We start from the raw sequence: 22,220 nt of genomic DNA, 5'->3' as shown, positions 1-22,220 counted from the left end.
CGACTTTTTTTTATATCAGTTTTACTGATACCACAGTGCTTGTGGTATGAGTAGCTATGCGACAGTGTTGCTAGCTGACACAACTGGGTTTCAGCGCTGCCCTTACATTAGATTATCTACACTAGGTTAATGTGGTAATTTTTTCCCATATGCAGCATTTGTTTATTCTTATATTGCTGGCAGTTGTGACGCCTTCTGAAGTAGTTCCTCATTTGTGACAACAGAATATTTATGTAAAGACGATGTTCTTTTCAGTCAGATATTGATTTGCTTTTCCCATCTTGAGATAAGTTGTAAAAATCCTTTTGGGGACTTCATATAATTAAACCCTTCTCATCCTTGCTGGAGATTGGTAAACCTTTCCATGTGGCACCCTTCCAAATTTTTGCTGGTACCAAATTCCTTTAGGAAAAAACTTGAATAAATGCAGTGTCTTAGTAATATGTTTGAATTATATTATATTAGCATTGCGCAAACCTACAAATGGATGGATAATTTGGAGCAAATGAATATCTTTCGTATCGTTCTTTTCTCTACTCTTGTTTCCCCAGTGTGAATATCTTTCGTATTGTTATTTTCTCTACTCTTGTTTCCCCAGTGTGAATGTCTTTCGTATCGATCTTTTCTCTACTCTGTTTTCCTAGTGTGAATATCTTTCGTATCGTTCTTTCTTTGCTCAGTTTCCCCAGTATGAATATCTTTCTTATCGTTCTTTTCTTTGCTCTGTTTCCCCAGTGTGAATATCTTTCTTATCGTTCTTTCTCTACTCTGTTTCCCCAGTGTGAATATCTTTCTTATCGTTCTTTCCTCTACTCTGTTTCCCCAGTGTGAATATCTTTCTTATCGTTCTTTTCTCTACTCAGTTTCCCCAGTGTGAATATCTTTCATGTTGTTCTTTCTTTACTTTGTTTCTCCAGTGTGAATATCTTTTCTTTTGTACCGTTCTTTTCTCTGCTCTGATTCCTCAGTGTGAATATCTTTAGTATTGTTCTTTTCTCTTTTCTCTTCCCTGTTTCCCCCAGTGTGAATATCTTGCATATCGTTCTTTTATATTCATATTGTTCTTTTCTTTATTCTGTTTCCCCAGTATGAGTATCAGACCATTCATAAGTTTTTATTGTATATTGTATCATAAGGATTGCTCATTCGTCATGTGATTACTTTAATTGGTCCAAAATGATCACCTCGTCATGCAAGATTTGTCTTATTCTGTTGCTAAGTAGAAAAATGTCTTCCATGGTGGCTAAGGCATGTATCAGTGATAGTTTTTTCATGCTCTAAATGACCACCTCCCTCTCATGTTGGAAGCAATGAAAGGCTTATTGTTGAAATTCTGTGCTTTTTTTTAATCCAATGGAATATGAAACTTACCTAGTACATAAAAACATATATTTTGATAAAACGAGTGATGGTAGACACTGTTTCACTCTTTCCATCCACTGGCACTAAGATTAAATTCTTTTCAATCACTGGCTCTGACACTTCTTTGCCACGGCTAAGATTCAGATCCTGTGGAATGTGAAGTTTCTAAAAGCAGGCCCTCCAAAATGCATGCCTTTTCCATCCTCTAACTGAGCTAAAGGGATCTCTGTTATTAGCTTGACCCTTCCCCATGGGTATTTGGATGGATAAAATCAAGGCTGATTTGGGCCTGATCTGTCTCCATTAGGAAAAATATGTGATGAGGGTGCAAGTTTCTGAAGCAAAATCATCTTGCATTGAATTTGTCACAGCAGAGGGAGCACCATCAAGAGCTTTTTCCAGATAGGTATAGCTTGCTGCCCAGAACTATTGAATTGTCAGTCCTCAAAAATATTAGTCAGGTTTAACAAGGTGGTTCTTACCTTGTTGATCAATACTGTCAGTTCATTTGGACTTCCCCAGATGGATATTTGGATTCTTTCCATAAAAACAAAAGTTAAGAGGAAATTCAAACCCTTGAGGTGCAGTTATTATTGTCATGGTGGTCATATTAGTTGTTATTGGGGCAGAGTCCTTTTATTAAAGATTTTGAGCCTAGAACAGTTGCCGTCTTCATTGTAGAAGGAAAATTGCATATGGTTTCTGATGGGTTCCCTTCAGAGGTAGGCGAGAGCAAGTGTGCTGTAGTAAAGAGATCAGGAGGAACAGTACAAGGGAAGATGACGTTATCTTCCATAATGACATAAATGGTGTAGTTGTGATTGTTGTGAGGTAGAACAGTGAGCAGTATCTGCTGTGTTAGCAGCAGCAGCTGAAAAGGCCGAAACCTTTCATAGATACAGACAAGGTTCCTTGCAATAAACCCCAATCTTTTACGCTTCCACATGCCCTTTTCCACTAGTGTAGCACCAGGTGTTAATACACTTGTTCTCAGCAAGTATTTTGGCATGACATGACATTGTAAGCCCCATGCTTTTCAACACTGGTTGTGTGCCTTTGCTGTCATCTAAATAGCAGGAACCTCATTCACTGCTCAGGTCAACAGATGTACATTAAGATTTTTATAGAGCATATCGTTCCACCAATCTTTGCCCAGGAATCGAATCTATGTTCCTTCCTCGCTTCATACAGAAGAATGCTACAGTTCTTACATACATACATATATATATGTATATACATATATATATATATATATATATATATATATATATATATATATATATATATATATATATATATATATATATATATACAGTATACCTCGGTTTCCGATAATCCGTTCTAGAAGGAATATATATTTTGTCGATAATCAATTTCGACCATAAGAAATAACTGAAAATGGATTAATCCGTTCCTGACCACCAGTCACTACTCCAACCTTGTCTTTTATACAAAACACTATATTACAATTAAATAAGTTATTAAATAACTACCTTATTATGTCTTCTTATTTTAAATGCATACTGTATCAAAAAAATTGGCCTACCAGTAGACCGAGTGCTGTGTGTATGCACTCAGAATGTACTGTAACGGGTACTTTAATTAAATACAATGAAAAACAAGCCTACAGAAATTAAAAAACAATATTAAAAATAAGCCGAATGAAAGAGTCTGTTATAAAAATTAAGAAAAACGTCTTAAGTTACTTTGATATCCAGTATCTCATGCCACACGACTTTTTGGTTTGTTTTTACTTAATTGTTTAAGTAGTTGTGCATTGTATGATAAATTTCTTTAGTACATCATATGTTTCCATGATTCAAACTTTTGGTAGCAAAGTGTATAAAACAGTAAACAGTTAACTTAAACTACCACAACTTAAAAGTTGTAATGAGTACATACATACATACATACGTGTGTGTGTACCAGACTAAACTTATTCCCTTTGATATCAGAGACTGTTTAAATAATATGATATCTTGCCAATACAAACTTTTGGTAGCAAAGTGTATAAAACAGAACATTAACTTTGGGTAATGAGTTCGGACAAATCTCACAGAAACTGCTTTATCTTGCCAAAGTTAGCTGGAACATATTTTGGGCTAGCTGAATAATTCCACAGCAATTGTGTTACTAATACTAATTCAGAGTCTTCCTATCCAAAATGTTAAAATAGTCATATAGATAGATACCCATCGTACTTTAGTCTAAATTAGAGGTAGAATTTTTTAATTTTACGAATTTATTTTTAACCTTTTGTGGATTTTCTTTCTTTGATCTATTTCTTGAATGCTCATCTGTATCTCCACAGGTAATGTTGACCATTTTATCAGTTCTGCTTTATTTACTATTTACGGTTTAAGACTCTTGATTTTAGTTATTAACTCATGCTCTTCGCTTCAGTTTGTTGCTGTGCTTCAGTTTTTATAAATTGAAATATGAGATACATTAAATTTTATAGCATTTCGTTTATATGTAATTACTGGTATGTTATCTAGGTGGCCAGATTTCATTTCTTTTTAAAGGGTTTGTTATTCAGTCGCAAACCAGCTGGATGCTTTATTCTGATGCTTTATTCTCCACCTTTTGCTATACTTGACTATTTAGCTAAATCTCCTCTTTCCTTTGCTTGTGGCACCGTCGTCATATTTTATCTGTTTTTTACTATATTAGCCTTTATTCACTTTTGGAAATCTTTGTTTGATTTTAGTAAAGTGAACTTAATAGCAAAACGAACTTACTATTTTTCTTTATGTACATCTAGGAAGTTTATAAGCTGTTAGTGTAAGATGAGTTTTTAAGGGCTGTGCTTAGATTTTATAATGATAGATTTCATCAGGTCAAGACAATCTTTATATTTACCCCAGTCACGTTATTAAAGGGGAATTAACTTTTTAAGAAATATACTTTTGACTTTTACCACAGTTACTTCTGCTTTGTATTATAATCAATTAGTCTTTCCTTTCTATTTTAAAATACAGCAGTCCCTGCACATAAAGTTAGGATGCATTCCATCATGTTAAATTATTGGAAAAACAATGATGGATTCCAAGTTGTCGCATTCCTTCTACCTTTGACCCTAAATTTACATAGCTTTCAAATTAAATACAATTGGGTATCATCTAAATTTCTCTTAATATCAAATGATCAATCTATAAACGCCTTCCTTAAGGAATTCTCTGAATATAACATTGAAAACATTGAAAAATACAGTTACATTCCAAGTGACTGCAGCCACCTTCTAAATTTACCTAGAAAATCAAATAAAAAAAATATTCTAATTTCATCATAACCTATGCCCAATCCAACCACATTCAACAACTCTGTTCCCCCTACCCGTTGTCACGACGCCAGGCAGCACCCAATTTCTCATTTATTGCCCTCCTCCCTCCCAATAGAGTGTAGTATTGCTAGAATTTGTCATCATCGTCTAGATTTATTAGCCCAGTCGGTAATGAGAGACAGGGAGGACTGTTGGGGTTAGCAGGCTGCTGGAATCTACTGCAGGCTAGAGGAGAGGCAGTTCCTCTGTAGGATGGTAGGTGTGAAAAGGTTGCAGATGAAAACAGTGGATGAGACAGCAGATGTCCTTGGCCAGACACAGAAGGTTGATGGGAGTGCAGATGAGCAGCAGCGGAGGGAGTGAATGATGAAGGATGGCCTGCAGGAAGAGGTTTTAAAAATACTGAAGTCATCATTTGCTAGGTACATCACTTCCTCTCTTCCAACATCTTACTGTATAGCTGAAGGGCCAAATGGACCGTTACACTGCTGTATCACCTGTAGGTGTTAGGGTCATTCTTAGCAAGATTGATGCCACCCTAAAGATAACACTTTGATATTCTACCTCTTCAACCAAGAACAGACTTTAATCTCCACTACATGCCCTTACTTGAATGCCATCAACTCTTCTTTGGGCAGATTGCCATTGTGACTCTCAAGGCAGTTCAACACCATGGTCTTCTCCCTCTCTGTCAAAACCAACCTCAGAGTTATTTCATGGTATCCTTATGAATGCTATTGATGCCTCTTGAAATTGTGAAAACATTTAGGTTATATCTTCTACCAGACTACCTTATTGAGTACACCCTTCATCCTAAGCATCAGTGATGAAGCTGGTCACATACCTACAGTAATGTTATAGTTTATCCAGTAGACCATGAATGTCTTGTCAGCAACTAGAGTTAAGAAACTGGACCAAACTCTTCACTGTACACTAATGATAATAAGTTTTGAATATCATGATGATCCCTTGGTCTCTGGGCTGGAAGATGGAGGTCGTGTTGGAAGGAAATAACAATACTGAGTGTTGTCATATTGATTTCCTATGGCGTTGAGACACTGTAGAGTGTTATCAACAAGAAGGAGGAAACTTTTGGGAAAGTGATTCTTTCGTGTCTACTGCTTATGGCCTGGTTGATAACTGTTTTCATCGTCTGCCTGCTGTGAGTTGGTTTCCAGATTACCCAAAGCTTCCAAAGCTTCTCTTTGGTGGATCCCTTCAGTGTTTGTGAATTCCTTAAGCGGCAAATCAACAAGAACATCAGTTCATATCTCCTTCAGCTTTGGAGAACAACACAAGTTTGATACAGTTCTCTTCTTGGTCACAAAGACTTGGTGGACATCTCCCAATAAAGGCCCTCCTCTTCCAAGGCCAAAACTTTATTGGTACATTAACTATCATCCTGAACTGCTATTTTAGGATACCCAGAGACATCTTGGCTGTCTCCTTGCCAGCATGCACAGCTTCTCTTGATGTCATTATGAAGTGAACAGTAGCTCTCTGTTTAAAGCCCTCATGCTGCCCAAACCTTGTAATTTGAACCCCTTTGTTTGCAAACAAAGATAAGGCCTTCAGAAGCTGTCATCTGGGCAGAGAAGCTGACCTGCCTCCAGTTCATACCTTGAACCCAGATAAGTAAGATTTTCTCCATCTCTTCCATGACTTTGTCATGTGTCTTGGTGAATCTGTAAGAAGCCAAGAATAACCCGTTCTTGTCTACAGTAATATGCCACACAACATCATGCATGACTTCAAGAGCTAACTTTTGATCTTATGTAACTACTTAGGCTTGGAAACCTCATGGCACAGATTTGGCACATGGCACAGATTTGGCACTAAACATACTAATGAGAATAGTTATTCTTTATAATGCAACTGTCCACAATTCACTGCGACGTTTGCACACATTCAGCTAACCAAAATTGCCTGGAATATGCTCAGTGTGGTACTGAAAGGGGACTGATTACCATCAGCCAGGTAACATATTTCTGATTGCTACCTGTAGACTTATGCAACCATAGGGACCTTGTGCATGGCTGCATAATTAAACATGTAAATGATATTGGGCACAACGATTTGGCTTCTCTCCTAGTGGAACAAAACTGCTGTCTCTGCTGTCTGGCAAATACACAGTCATGGGTATTGCTATGGCAAAGGTCATCGTAGTGAATATCTGATCATGTTGCATAGAGTTTTTAATTTTTAAAATCTTATGAAGCCAAAATCATCTAGGCACAAACATATGCATACACTATCCAAAGACTGCTGTTTCTCTGGTTATGGTGTGAATGGTTTTTCTAGGTGAATTAGCTATAATGAGGAGTTTCCTTTTGCCTGTAGGTGGTCTAGTCTTGAAATTTTGCTAGGTTTTTCTTCTTTTTTCGAGAATTTTGCGTTATGATGGGATTGTTAACATAGATTTAAATCGTAAGTTTACTAATTGTACGTAGTACCATGAATTATAAATTTCTACCACATTCACAACAAGTGAAGTTCATTATTAAATGTATTTATTCTTCAACACCACAAGAAGTAAATATGTAATCTGTGGGATATGCTTTATAGAAAGCAATCATTTTCTCCTCTCTGTGGATTAAAACAAGAAACATGCTGTATGTTCTTGTTTGAGGTATTAAACTTCACAATGTGATGAAGTTGTGTATTATAAAATACTGTACTTTATAGCAGAGATAACCTCTGTTTGATACTCTCATTCAAACGGTGTTTGTATTTGTCAACGATACTGGATCAGGTTTTATAGTTTTGCTTATTAGTGTGCTTTTGTATGTACTGCACATTTTTAACTTAGATTCATCCTCCATCTGGACAAAGGCTTCTTCAAACTTGAGATATGTGATGTAGGAGTAAGTTTACATTTGATTTGAAACGAGTTCATGCCTGCTTGTAAAGAATGGTTATATGCTCTACTCTGTAAATAGAACTTTATGCCTATAACAGAGTTGGGGGGATTTGCGATGAGAAAAGTGTGGAAAAGTGAAAGCTCAAGATGAATTCATATAAAACTGAACTGATGGTGAGCTATGAAAATGAATGAAAGTAGATTATAGGCGTGATTAACAGCGAGGACAAATATAGAAAGAAACTGATAGAAAAGGCAAATGTTAGGGAGAAAGTGAAAGTTGTTTGATTAAAGGAACGAAGGTATTTATTGTAAGAGAATAAAAGTCGATTGAATAAAATGGAGTGAAGGTATTTGTTATAAGAGAATATAAAGTAGGATGTGGAATTTAACGAAAAGGCTTGAATTTGATTGTATGGCACAGATGTGTCTGGCTTGAAAGGGGAAAAATAAAAATTGTTGGATGGTGCATAAACGAAGATACAAAGTTGGCTCTTGGCCACATATTTGCAAGAAAGATTGCAAAGTGAAAGTGAAGAGGAGAGAGCTGATGTGATAAGTACCGTTGAATTTGTAGAGTAGCTAAGGGTTTGATGGCTTGGTCGTGTTTAGAAAACGTGCAGGGAAGCACAATGAAAAATACAAAGTGTGAATCAGTAATGTGAAGGAGCTTATATAGAAAATAGTGACTAAGTTAGAGGGATGGAATGAAGCACAATAGATAAGAACCTGTATACAGATGACACATTAAATGAACAGACCCCTATTCATCAGAGAAAATGCATAGTAGAAGCTTTATTCAAATACCTGTTTCTCTTCATTTCTGGCTATAAAATGTATGACAGTCATAGCATCTTGATCCTTACATCAAGACTGAATTTGGGCATTGAGTATTGCATTCCGTGCTGTATTACTTTGGGCCCAGTTGCTTCTGATTCTCAGCCAAAGCTCTTAGTTGTATTTGATTTCGGTACTGTTCCCTGTTTTGCTTTTGGCAGCTGGTCACTGAATGATACCTCCTTTAGGTTTATCCTTTTAAAGGGACCTCTTGTCTTTTTCATGCTATACAACCAAAGAATATCAAAATTAGCTCGAATGTACAGTGGTAATGACTGAAAGAAAATTTTATATTCTCTCATCGTATGTTCATCCTTAGGTAAAAATATTAGTTTTGCACACATCTTTGTTGCTAATGATAGTTGTGATTGAGGCTAGAAACATAATTATCACAGTTTTAAGAGGCTCTCTGGTTAACTTGTTAATGCTTTAAGGTACCTGCAGTGTAGTTATGTGAAGAGACTGCTCAGGTGGTGGTAGAAAACGTTTTTATTTTGACATCTATCTGGGTAACATCTGTAATCTACTAGTCTGAAAACAGTATCATTGCCAGACCCCAAAACCACAAGATACTGTAAAATGACATTTTTTGAGAAGCTCAGAGTATATTTGACATTTTGGGGGTAAAAGTGCCATGTGATGAATAATTGTTTGAAACAAAGGGATGGGAAAGATCTTTTTGCTCAAAACTTTTTTATTCTTATGCTTTATGTTATCATGATTATCATTTTATGGTAGTGCTGTAAGTGATGAAATTTAAAAACGATGCAAATATGTATCTTAATGAGGAAATTTTTGGGGAATAAGGTCATCTAGAACAAGACTGAATATCACTGTGTTGACATCGTTTGCAGATGCAAAGTCAGTTCTTAATGTTTTACAAACTGATGACCATTGGAAACTTACATTTTTTATAGTTCATTGTTAAAAGCATCTTGTGTCTTCATTTGAAACTGTAGTTGTCATCTGCTTATTAAGGATTTGGTTATAGTGGTATGACATTTGCATAATGCTTATATGACTTATTTTACTGAATGCTATCACAAGAATGAATTAAAAATTACTGTTTAGAAAGAATATGTAGAAGCAGCCATACATTGATCATATAGGATGAAAACAGTATCATTGTCAGACCTTAGAAGACAGCTTATTACAAGAGTGAGCTTCAGAAAAGTTAGCCAAGAATGCTTTATATAAATATGACAAGTTCTCTGTTTTATCTTGATCGTGTCATAAGGCTCAAAGTCTTTTGTTTGGTCACACTTAATTATTAATATAATCAGTACTTCAACATTCGGGCTCCTTGGCTAGTTGCACACATAAACTCATTGTAACTGATTACAAGTTACATGCCTTCTAAATCATGGCAAAATTTGTCAAAGTCGCATCACCACTTTACAGAACATAGGATGTACAAGGCGATATGATTGAATAACTGGGTAGTTGTCGAAATTGTTTAAATATCTACGATAAAACGTATGAGGGTCATGTCATTATAATGTATTTAATATGTTTTAACTATAATATAATAAAATTATGGCGGTGTGAAACTGCACCATAGCAGGAATGCTTTTTAGATCTCCCAGACTTTATTGGGGACAACCCTTGCATCCTTCCAACAACAGCCTCAGTTTCATCATATTAATTATATAATCAGTGACTGTGGTGATTGATAGTATCAGATTCAGTTTTAATCCAGCCTTCTTGCTGACAAAGTGGAAAATAGATCTGACACATCATATTCTTGTTTAATCTTTTCCATAAGCACAACATAATTGTCCCCGCAGAGGGACTGGCGACACTAACCCCCTACGCAATACCCCCAAGCAATACACCGTAGATATTATTTGACTTTCTTTGCAGCTTCCCCTCGGCTCTTAGCCGTGACCCCTTTCACTCCATTTACTGTACCTTCGTTCACATTCTCTTTCTTCCATCTTACTTTCCACGCTTTCTTAACAATTGTATCATAGTGCAACGGCGAGGCTTTCCTTCTGTTACACATTTAAAACCTTTTTACTCTCAATTTCACTTTCAGTGCGGAATGGCCTCATAGGTCCCAGTGTTTGGCCTTTGGCATAAATTTTATATTCCATTCCATTCCACAATATGATTGCAAAAAACATTAGGAGTAGGAACTGATATGAAATCATGGTTTAACACGATTTGAAATACTTACATACTTGGTACCGTGAAAACGATTTTAACGGCACATTCCCCAGAAAAGGTTAGAGAAATAAGCTTAATAAGTTATTCTGTTGAATCAGTCAAGTTCTAATTTTTGCTATGAGTAACAGCTACTACTACCTTCACGTAGGTTTAATTATATTTTTGCTTAACTCGTCTTTTAATACATTAGTTTCTACACCTGAGGTAGAGCCACTACTCCTTAACTAATAGGGTATCAATTTGTCTAATGTTCTATAAATTTCTCCAGTCTTACTAAGAAAAGTTGTATATTTAAGTAGAAAATGCCCATTCAGCATAGCCTGTTAGCCAGCCACATAGAGGAAGTATCTAGTCCTAAGGAAAAGCGTATCATATGTTTAGAAGGAGAGACAAAGTTTTCAGTTATGAGGTCCTATGTACAAGGATATTCTAAGACCTTCTGATGCAAAGAACCTCCCTTATTCTGTGTTAGAGGAACCTAGAATCTTGGCTGTAGAATATAGAAGCACTAATTATAAAATCCAAAAGCAAATCACTCTTGAACAAGAGTGGAAACATGAAATGATCATGGAAAGGAAATTTATAGTTTTACAATGAAATGTCCTCTTCCAAATCCCATGTATTGTATGTTACACATAAAAATTGAAATACCATAATGATTTCTTGAATCAGCGCTCTCTTCCTATGAGAACATGTACACTGAATTTACTATAAACCAAAAGCCTGTTACCCAGTGAGCTTCCATACTATAATTTTGTTTTCAGCCTCATTCTCAACTGGTGTCAGTAGTGACAGCACACAAAATTATGGTTTGTAAACTGTGAAGCATTGAGCCTGTTTTAAAGTTTGTATGTAATGTATTCATGAAAGTTATTCACACCAACACCATTAATTAACCCATTAACATTGCTGTTTGTGATCGGCGTCAGTGACCATGGAAGTTGTGATGCCAGAAAACTTACAGTTAATTAATTGGTACTTATGATCAATATACTGTATATTACTCAGGACAGTTTATATTTTGAACTATTTTGCCCAGCTCTTGGGTGCCGTATCATAATTTTGGTTTACTTTAAGATGATTACTGGATCAAACATGATTCAAATGGTTTAGTCTTCCTACACATTAGTAAATTTCATCATCGGGATTTGTCATCTTCTCGAACAGCATTGCTGCAATAATCTGTGATAACCAAATTCTTGGGAGTAGGGTATATATCATACATATAGACATATATATACGTGTGTGTGTGTGTGTGTTTATATACATATATATATTCACAAATATTAAACCACAAACATCACATCATCACTCATAATCGAATTTACTTTACGTGGAAATAAGAACATCCAGTGGAAACTATAACTGATGAATGCATTAGCTCCGATCAGGATTCGAACTTGTGGCTTCTGGTTTAGATACAGTGATAGACAGTCGACACACATTATATATATATATATATATATATATATATATATATATATATATATATATATATATATATATATATATATATATATATATAAAATTATTTTTTGTTGTTTTAACTAGTAAGCCACAAATAACCCACTGACATCGACTCACTGTAACTTGGGAATAACTCACACCCAACAGCAAAAGCACATCCACAGTCTGTCAATAACTCCGAAACTAGAAATTCTTCACTTGTTTTCTAAGATAGGAAATGTTATGTAGTACAACAGAAAACAGCCAGTGAGATGGATACAAATTTTATTTTGAGAATTTGCCAACATAAATCTTTATTTGTTTTATCTTTCAGAAGTTTTTCACGAAGCAAAAGAAAGAATACCATTGCTAATTTGTATGTAAAACGATTTCTCCTCTTATGGATATGTCGCTTTACTGCGAACGCTCTCATCTCTGAAAGAAATGATAAATACTCAGATTGAGTAATTCATACCTTATCTCTTTCTGTTCAGTCATATTTGGTACACTTTTGAAAACAGTTGTGTGAATTTTTTGGGTTTTATAATGAAATATCTGATTTTTAGATTAAAATAATTACAGTAACTAATGTCAAAATACTTAATTTAAGGAATCGTAGGGCACTTTACACTAACATTTTTCTATATGTGTACTTTGACATATGGTTCACACATTGCATGAAATTATACATAAAATGATTATTTGTAGGGTATATTTCATTCACTGCAGAAATCTTATGGTAAAATCAGAAACTAGAGTGCAAATCTCACTACTGTATTGCTTTGTGTTCAGTTGGAAAACTAAAAATATATAATAAAATTCTAAATTTAACCGATATAAACATATTTGCTTATAATAGACATAAAGTTTTTAGGATATTCACAGTGTTTATGTTTACTTTTAAGAAATTAAGAGCCTTCTAAATGTATTACAGTACGTAGTAGAAAATGGAGTTGGTGTTGCAGACAACTCTGATAAATTAGAGAGCAATATTTTATTTTTGAAGTTGACTTAGCATTTATGTTCCTAGATTTACTAAAGAGTAAAAAAATAAGTACGGAAACTTATGGCTATAGAATTTTTTCCTGTTAAGTCAGCTTCTTCATTGTAAACAAGCTATGGATATAAGTAGAGTTTTTGGTACATGTGCTATATATATATATATATATATATATATATATATATATATATATATATATATATATATATATATATATATATATATATATATATATATATATATATATATATATATATATATATAGTAAATGTACACACATTTCTGTGAGCATGTGTGTTTGTATAGATTCATTCCATATCGATATATATACAAACATGCCTTTATATATTAGTGCCATAATATATGCACACACATCTGTTTATCTATCTTTATGTCTACTTATCTTTCTAAATATTTCTGTCTATCTCTCTCTCTCTCTCTATCTATCTCTCTCTCTAAATTATATATATATATATATATATATATATATATATATATATATATATATATATATATATATATATATATATATATATATATATATGAAGTGTATATGCACGGTTTTTAGACACAAGGTATAGAAGTTTGTAGAATCGGAATAAGGACTAAAATTTGTAATGCGGAGCAGTTGATGATGTTTGCAGGGAACGCATTATTAGTTAGTTAGTGAGGAGAGGTTTCAAAGACTGATGAGATAATTTAAGGTGTTTGCAAGAGGAGAAAAAAGAAAATGAATGTTAGGGATGGTAATGTTGTTAAACTAAATGAAAGCCAGAAAGTGTTGTAATAAACGTGTGTATGGACGGGCGAAGATTGAAAGCCGTGGAGTACATAATTATATTGGCATTGAGGTGTAAATGTAACAGGTAATGACAGGGTTAGAAAAGAGATGAGGAAATACATGATGATAAGGAGGCAGCAGGTATTCTGTGAAGAGTTGGGAAGAGAAAGAGGTGTATGTGAAGTAAATGTGCGAATGCTGAGAAGTAAAATGTGTTTGGTTAAATTCAGTTAGAGAAGAAGATTGAATTTGCTAAAAATGAAGAGGCTCCATTTTATATGACGCGGAGTAAGGAGTATGATAAGGTCAGAAATACAGAGATGAGTTGAAGATATGGTTACCAGATCAAAATATGGAAAGAATTTAGGACAATATGTTGGTGAGCAGAGTGTGCGTAGTTTAGAAGGTAGAGCCGTAACAAGAAAGTGCTTGTTCAATGGAGCATAGCAGGTGTTACAATGCAATGGCCTCAGTACACAGTAAGCACATAAGTGCGACCAAGAGACAGGTCACTGACAGTGTGTGTGTGTGTGTATGGTCATAATGCTGCTGGTGAGCCTTCTGTGGTAGTCTATGTTGTGGGATTATCTGCATATGGATTGCCTCCTTGGTTTATCAGGTCACTGACTGTTATCTCGTTTTTCTCGTTAACCACCTCCTGATGGTGACGCGAGGATGAACTCAACAACAGGACCTGCCACAATCATCCTCTGCTGGATCAGAGATGAACCGCCTCTGGAGAACATTTTCACAGCAGATACCACTTCATTCACTTGCTCAGAAGGCTTCTCAGTAATGGCATTGGAACCATCCCCTAGCCCCTAACCTCCTTCCCCTTCCAAGCATACTGCTTGAATCACGTCTGTGCCCTTGTGCTTTTTGGATACTGGGGACATAACGCCACTACACCTCTGCCATGCCATCTAACCGACACCTTCTTGGTTTTACGTATCCGATCCTCCAGCAGGCTCCGAGTTACATATGCTATATCTTCCTTCATTTATATGTATATGTATATTATATACATGTATATATATATATATATATATTATATACATATACATTATATACATATATATGTTTTCATATTCTCTCTATTTTATATATATATAAATGAAATCAGTTTTTATATTCTCTTTCTCTTAATATATATGTATATGCACATACTGTATATGTAATTACTTGAAATACTGTATGTGTATATATATGTGTGTATGTATGTATTTATGTATTTTCGTTATCATATTTTCAGCAAGTGGCTCATTGTAGTCTTTATAGCTTAAGAATAAGAACTTTATTTTTGCATGAGTAGACATATGATTGATAAATATAGTGAAATCCATAGAACAAAATTATATGCAATAATAAACTAAAGCAGAACATTTCCATAGCAACACTTGCTTACCAAGTAACTCAGAATGAAACAATGAAAGCGACATAACCATCGTTACAAACCTTATCAACACTTTCTATGAAGCATTTGACAACATGTCCAATCATTTTATATTCTTACTGTGGCCACATGTATATTTGTATTTTGTAATGTCTTGCCTCAGGGAGTAGTCTGTTATTTACATGTGCACTGATTTGTTTGGGAATTGTTATTTCTCCCTAACGCCTGCCTTGTAGTAGTCAAGCTCAGTTGTCAAGTTTTATGTATCACTTCAGTTTTGCAATCTGTTTTTATTCAAGGATCTGCACTCAGTGCAGTGAAGACTTTTACTTAGTCTTACTTATGCAGACGCAAAAGCAATAAAAGCAAGGTTATTCCTAATGGCCTTTTTGTAGTCAAAGAATTTCCATTAGAGTTATAGAGTGAACTCATGATTTTTTTTGTGAAAAAAGTATACTTTTTAATCAGAAACATTCACTTGTGTACACAAATTCTGAGTTGATTTGCAGCGGCTCATTTGCTAACTATGATCTGCTTGTGGTGTGTGCATACAGGGGCAGCACAACTGGACAGAACCTCAGCACCATCAAGTCACTCCGAGTGCTCCGTGTGCTTCGACCGCTCAAAACCATCAAGAGAGTGCCGAAATTGAAAGCGGTGTTTGATTGTGTTGTCAACTCCCTTAAGAATGTGTTCAATATTCTCATAGTGTACATACTATTCCAATTCATCTTCGCTGTTATTGCTGTACAACTGTTTAATGGAAAGTTTTTCTACTGCACTGATGAAAGTGTGCATGAAAGAGCTCAGTGTCAGTAAGTATGTTTCTGCTTCTTTTCAGTGTTTTCTAAACAGGGCGCAGAGTTGTATCAGGGTCTGCTTTATTTGGTAGTGCACAGAACATAAGTCTGTGATCATACAGTTGGGCCTGTATTTTGTATATGCCATTTTAAACTCAGGGGAAAAGTATGTTTCATCAGCAAAGTAACAAGAAGCATAGAGATTAATTGCTAAGAATTTATCAAAAGGTAGTCCCTGCAAATTGTGACTTTTTAGTTGCTAAACCCTGTAAGGTTTGTGAAATTAACATATCAGCTTATCCTTGCACTTACAAAATGATGCCCTTATTTTTATGAAACTTGCAGTTCAGCAACACTTTTGCTATTTGATTGTTTGTATATTAATATTTTATGTGGTTTTAAAATTATTGATTATAAGAAATTTCCTCTGTCTGGTTAGGCCAGCTTTATTGAGGTTTTAGTCTACTAAATATATTTATTTCCATATCTTGAGTTGAGCATAGCTGCATGTTTAATAAGAAAACCCAGTCTTCATTCTTAAGCCCATTGATAAATGCCATAAAATTACTATAAATAGTTAGGAATATAACAGTCTTATATTACAGCTTAATATTGGTACTTAATCTTGTTGGTTATTTTCATAATCTCACATTTAAAAAATTTTTAGTATTAATATTTTGTCTGGTAGGCATTTGCAAGCATCAACTGTTGGATGCATTTACTTAGATATTTTGCTGCTTGATCACTAAGCTGTATGAGAACAATTAAATCCAGATACATTCATCGAAGCTTCATCCTCACCAGATAGTACGTTAAACCTAAAAGAATATGGCAAACCTTCACATCTGTTAGATTCCCATTTTCATGTAATGCTCCAACTTGTCCGTTTTGGATATAGTCTATTAGAATCCCAAGCAGTTGGCACTTTCCAGGCGCTAGCTTCCAGGTAGTTCCACTGCCTACCGCTTCAGTAAGTCAATTGTTATTGGATGGCCTGGCGTATATGAGCAAGAACTGAATGGAGAGTAAGTTGTACTGGCAAGTAAATGCAGCAAAATTGTTCATGGGCAAAGGAATATCTGAATAAAAGATGTAAATCTGAAGTGACTACAGTTCTCAGTCATTGGAGCGTGTATTTTAAAGACTAGCTGACTGTGGGAGATGGAAGAGATGCAAGGGTCAGTGACACAAGTGAGGAAGGAGATAGTGTAAGCTTGATAGCTCGTGTGGAAGTGAATGTTGAGGATGTGTTGAGGGCACTGAAGAATGTAAAGACACCTTTAGCTAAAGATTATTGATGAAGTGAAGGCTTGCCAGGATAAGCCTAGTAGAGGGGACTGTAGGTAATGTGAAGGTTGATAACGATGTATGGTATATGAGGTAGGTTGTTGAGATCCATTGACCATTTTTGATGGGAGTAAATTGTGTATTAAAATCCAAAGAAGGGAGAATGTTTGGTTGGGTGTATAAGTGGGTGTGAAACAAGGCTGTATTGTGTCTCAGTAACTTTTAATATCTTTATGGATGGAGAGACATGAGAGGTTAGAGAAGGTGCAAAGGTGTAAGTGTAAAGGTGTGGGATAAGAAACAAGATTGTGAATGGATTGTGAAGTGTCTGATGTCTGCATATGATGTAGTATTCATTGGGGATAGTGAAAAGAAACTCCAGAAACTTACGTCTGCAAGGGCAAGTTGAAATTGAATTTATGCAACAATAAAGGTGAAAGTGTAAATGGAAATAAGATGGAGCAGTGTATGCTGATGTATATGGTGGAAGAATGGAAGCTATTAATTCATTAATGTATTTGGAAGTAAATATGGATAATGATAGGATAAGATAAAAGGTAAGTCACAGAACAGTGAACTAGGATGGTAGCAAGTGGATGTAAAAGAATGGAAAGTGACTTAAACTGTTTACAGAAGATAGCATGAAGGGATTGTTTAACCAACTCTCCTTCATGTAAGTGATGTGTGGATGCTGATTGTGAATAAGAGGACATAACATGAGACAGTGAACCAGGCTGCTTTTGTATACAGTGGTAAAATGTTTATGAGGGTTCATTGAATGCTGTATATGCACGAGACTTCAACTTTTACAAATGAATTTTGGGAATTAGTCGAAGAAGTTTGGAGAATTGGCATCCCAGAGAATGTAGGATGTTCAGTGGACATGTGTTTTTCAAATCGATAGACAGACAGTAGATGGGTATTGTAAAAATGATACGCAAACAGGGAATAGACATGAATAAAAAGGAAGATGAGAGTGTGCAAAAGGAAAACTAAAGAAAAACATCTGTAGTACAAGAAAACTTTTGTTGGTATTCTCTTTTCATTGATTTAATTTCACTTTTCTTTTACCCATGTACGTGATAAAACTGCTTTAAATTGAATTCCAGTTTCATTTATTATTTTTTTATTATACTAAATTTCACTTGTCTTGCTCTCCAACTTGCCTTGTATTATTCAGTTTTAATTTGTCTTTCATTTGGAATCGCTGAATTGGCAATAGATCATAGTTAATTCGAATAAAGAAAATTTTGAACTCATTTAAGGGAGCATTTATTTCTTTTGGACCATTCTTGTCATAAATTTTTTTAAATGATTTTAAGAAACCCATTTAAGAGTCTTTCAGCAAAGAAACATTTTTATACGAATATTTGCAATTAGAAAAGAAGCGACCATGACCACTACAGCATGATTTCAGTTTCTAACATACATTTAAGACGGGATTTTCATGAGTAGATACACATCTTTTATCTGTCCCGATGTTTAAAACGGGATTTTGCTTTGTTCCAATGTTAAAAAAAAAAACTTTTATTTGTCCTGATGATAAGAAAGACCAAATCTTTTATTTGTCCCGATGCTAAAATCGAAAAAATCTTGCAGGGGTGAGTTCTTCGTCTTCGAAGGGTACGAGCGTCCACCAGAAGTAAAACCAAGGTTATGGCGGCAGCAGGACTTCCATTATGACAACGTGATGGCTGCCATGTTAACCCTCTTTGCTGTCCAAACAGGAGAAGGGTGGCCTTTGTAAGTGGACATGTAATTCATAGTTGCGTCACGTGTCATTGTGTTGTGTCGTGTGAATTGAGAGCCTTGATTTTGTAAAATAAAGTTAATTTCTTCTAGTGGATTCTGAAGATACATATATTCATCCTGTAGCTTCCTAGATTTGTCTTCATTATATTTATGGCTGACAAAATAAGAATTTTAAGCTACTAAACTTCACAGTTTCCTGGGTGTAAGATATGTCAATGAAGAAACTGTGATATAAATTTTACTGGCGACTAAAAATAAACAATATATTCACCAATTCAAAGTAAAATTTACCATGGTTATATGTCAAGGAATTCAAGTAAGACATAAAGAATTCTGTTTCTGGAACTCGCCCTTTAGGCTTTTTATGAGTTCTTTTGACAAACTGTAAATGTCCTTTAAGGCATCGTATCTTCGTATTTTACCTTCAGCGATTGCCCTTTATTTATTTTTATTTTATCTTTGATTTTGTTAACATTCTGCCTTTATATACTTCAAGTGCTACCTTCGGCAGATAGGTAATGGCGTGTCTTCCTTAGTAACCGAGTATTAGGAGAGTATTAACGATTAAATTTCAGCTCAATCAAGACTAGGCTATTTCTTCTCAAGAAGTTTTTGAACATTGTACTTTCCAGAAAACTTCAGGGTAAGTGCAGAGTCGTTTGTCACTAACGGGATCGTTTTCTTCTTCCCCCAGAGTGCTCAAGAACTCAATGGCAGCTACACGTGAGGACCATGGACCACAGCCAGAAGTCGCCGTGGAGATGTCCATCTTTTATATCGTTTACTTCATTGTGTTTCCTTTTTTCTTCGTGAACATTTTCGTTGCTCTTATCATCATCACGTTTCAGGAGCAAGGAGAATCTGAGTTGCAGGATGGAGAGCTGGATAAAAATCAGGTGAGACTGAGTAGAGAGCACATCTTGCGTTTCTAATTTGCATCTTGTTGTTGTCGACAATTCAGAACTCAGTGAATGCTTGCTATAGCTTTAGCTTTCTCCAGTACCACAGGCCTCCATCCATATACTTTTGATGAGCTGTTTCGCACTGAGGTACCCTTCTTAGGTTGAGTTTCATTTTCATAAAGGTATTTTTAACGATATTCAGGTTTTCTCCCCATATAAGGCAGAATAACCAAAGATTGTAGTATTCATTACACTTTTAAAGTTGGTTTTGTATCATGAAATCTCCGTACTCAAAGCTCAATAAATACATAGTTATGCATGTTATGGAGATGAAGTACTTGTTTTGGCTAAAGGTTGTGGTCACGAAAGTCTCTCTCTCTCTCTCTCTCTCTCTCTCTCTCTCTCTCTCTCTCTCAGTTTGCCGTATCAGTTCTGTTACATCTTGTGATGGTCATTACCCAGATCATTTGCAATGTTAAGGAACTGGTATCATTTGAGAGAAATTAAAAAATTGCTTGCATACATTGTGTAATTCAGATTTGGAAAATATGATGGTAGGCATACGCATTAGAAGTGCTCCTATAGCCTTGTTATTTAAGCACCTAGTTAAAACATAATAATTCTCTTATTTTTAGTAATGGATGCAGTTTCACATTTTCTGTCATTTTCTCGCTAATATATTAACTGCCATTATATATGAAATTGGTATTTTCATTGATTCATTACCCATAAAAAACAATCTTATCCCAATAATATTCTTGCGTTCTGGAGACTCTTTAATCATGTACTTCTCAGAGGCCAGGTAGTCCTTTTAGTGACAGTGATATTCATTGTTACCATTAGGTTATTTTTCAGTGGTAAAAACTTAGACTACATATTGACGTGGCTGAGAGAGATCATCTCTAGGTGGAGAATGATGAAATACACAAAACAGTTTTCAAGTAAACTCTATGGACTGTGGCCTATGATGGGAAGGTTGTCAACCAAACCTCTTCTTCTTTCATAGATAGAATTCATATCTACCACGGCTCACGCATCTTTGTTCATCTCTTACAGAAATCATGTATAGACTTTGCCATTCAAGCTAAGCCTTTGGAGCGATATATGCCTAAGGATCATGACAGCTTCAAGTACAAGATCTGGCGCATTGTCGTTTCAGCACCCTTTGAATACTTCATCATGTTACTCATTGTGCTCAATACACTTCTTCTTATGATGAAGGTAAGTTGACATTAACCATTAAAGATTGATGATTAAACTTTTAATCTCTAACCCATACATGGAAAATTCTTTTTCAGGTTTGCTCACTTTCTTTTTGAGAATTCCAGATTTGCTAAAGAGGCGCAATATTTGTGAATGATGTTTGAATTAGGAGTAGATTAACAGTCCTTTGAATATGTCAAGAACAAAAACCTTAGGCTCTATGGTCATTTTAACAAGAGGCCACCTGTTCTTGTCACACAATGTTTCATAGATAATTTCAGTTTGAATTGAATGTTGAGGGAAAGAAATTAGCAATAACTGTTGAAGTAAAATGGTAATTTTAATATTCTTGTAAACTGTATAAGATTGGTATTCCATCATCGGATAGCATTATCTTTGTTTCTGAAAATTTGAGACTCAGTGAGGAATTTTGTTACGTTTCCAATTTGATAGTGACTTCTGAATGATTAAAAATGAATTTCAGAATCTGTGCCTTCAGTATAATTCGTTCAGAATTTGGTAACCTAGGTATTATCTTACAAGTTGATGAAGATAGTCAGGTGTAGAGGTCTGGAGGCTATGGTCTATATATGGTATTTAAATACATCTGTACAAAGTATTTATCAGTTTGAGAACATAGCTGTTAAAATTATTTTTAGGTGTTTATTTCTGTTTGAATCTCCATCCTAAATTTTGAAGTTCATAAAAGTAAATAAAATTTTAAAAATTAAATAATTTCTGTTTTAAGGATAGTAAACTTTTTCATTTTGCATACATTACTATGAGATCTTTGAGTTTTGAAAGCAAAACATTTAGGAAAAATACAAATATAAGATGTCTAAAGCACCTTCTCATGTGGTTTCTGTTCCACAGGACTGTCCATTTTTCTCCCATAAAACCTTCATACAATAATGATATTTTCAGGAAGAGAGACTGTTTCTTTAACCATATGGTTTTTTGTAGCATATATTTCTAAATCTTTTTTCATCAAAAGTAAGATGTTTTATCAGGATTGTATACTTACTGTTTTACCAGATACTGTTTGAAAAATATAACGATGATCATATTTAAAAAATATTGTTCAGAATATTTACTACTGAGTCTTACCATTCTCATAAGTTTAATGAATCACATTTCACTTCGAC

General features: G+C 34.9%; 1 protein-coding gene across 1 annotated transcript in view; it reads left to right on the top strand.

Moving 5' to 3' along the window:
* Nucleotides 1–22,220, top strand: part of LOC136833754 (voltage-dependent calcium channel type A subunit alpha-1-like) — a 1,031,224-nt gene that overhangs the window by 876,971 nt on the left and 132,033 nt on the right. Inside the window, 4 exon segments of the mRNA XM_067095975.1 lie at nt 15,686–15,946; nt 18,818–18,961; nt 19,665–19,866; nt 20,929–21,093. Coding sequence (XP_066952076.1) covers nt 15,686–15,946; nt 18,818–18,961; nt 19,665–19,866; nt 20,929–21,093 — 772 coding nt within the window.

The sequence above is a fragment of the Macrobrachium rosenbergii genome, chromosome 52 (assembly GCF_040412425.1).
Source record: "Macrobrachium rosenbergii isolate ZJJX-2024 chromosome 52, ASM4041242v1, whole genome shotgun sequence".
NCBI classification, from domain to species: domain Eukaryota; kingdom Metazoa; phylum Arthropoda; class Malacostraca; order Decapoda; family Palaemonidae; genus Macrobrachium; species Macrobrachium rosenbergii.
The sequence above is the reverse complement of the archived record's forward strand: the minus strand, read 5'-3'. Positions and strand labels throughout refer to the sequence as shown.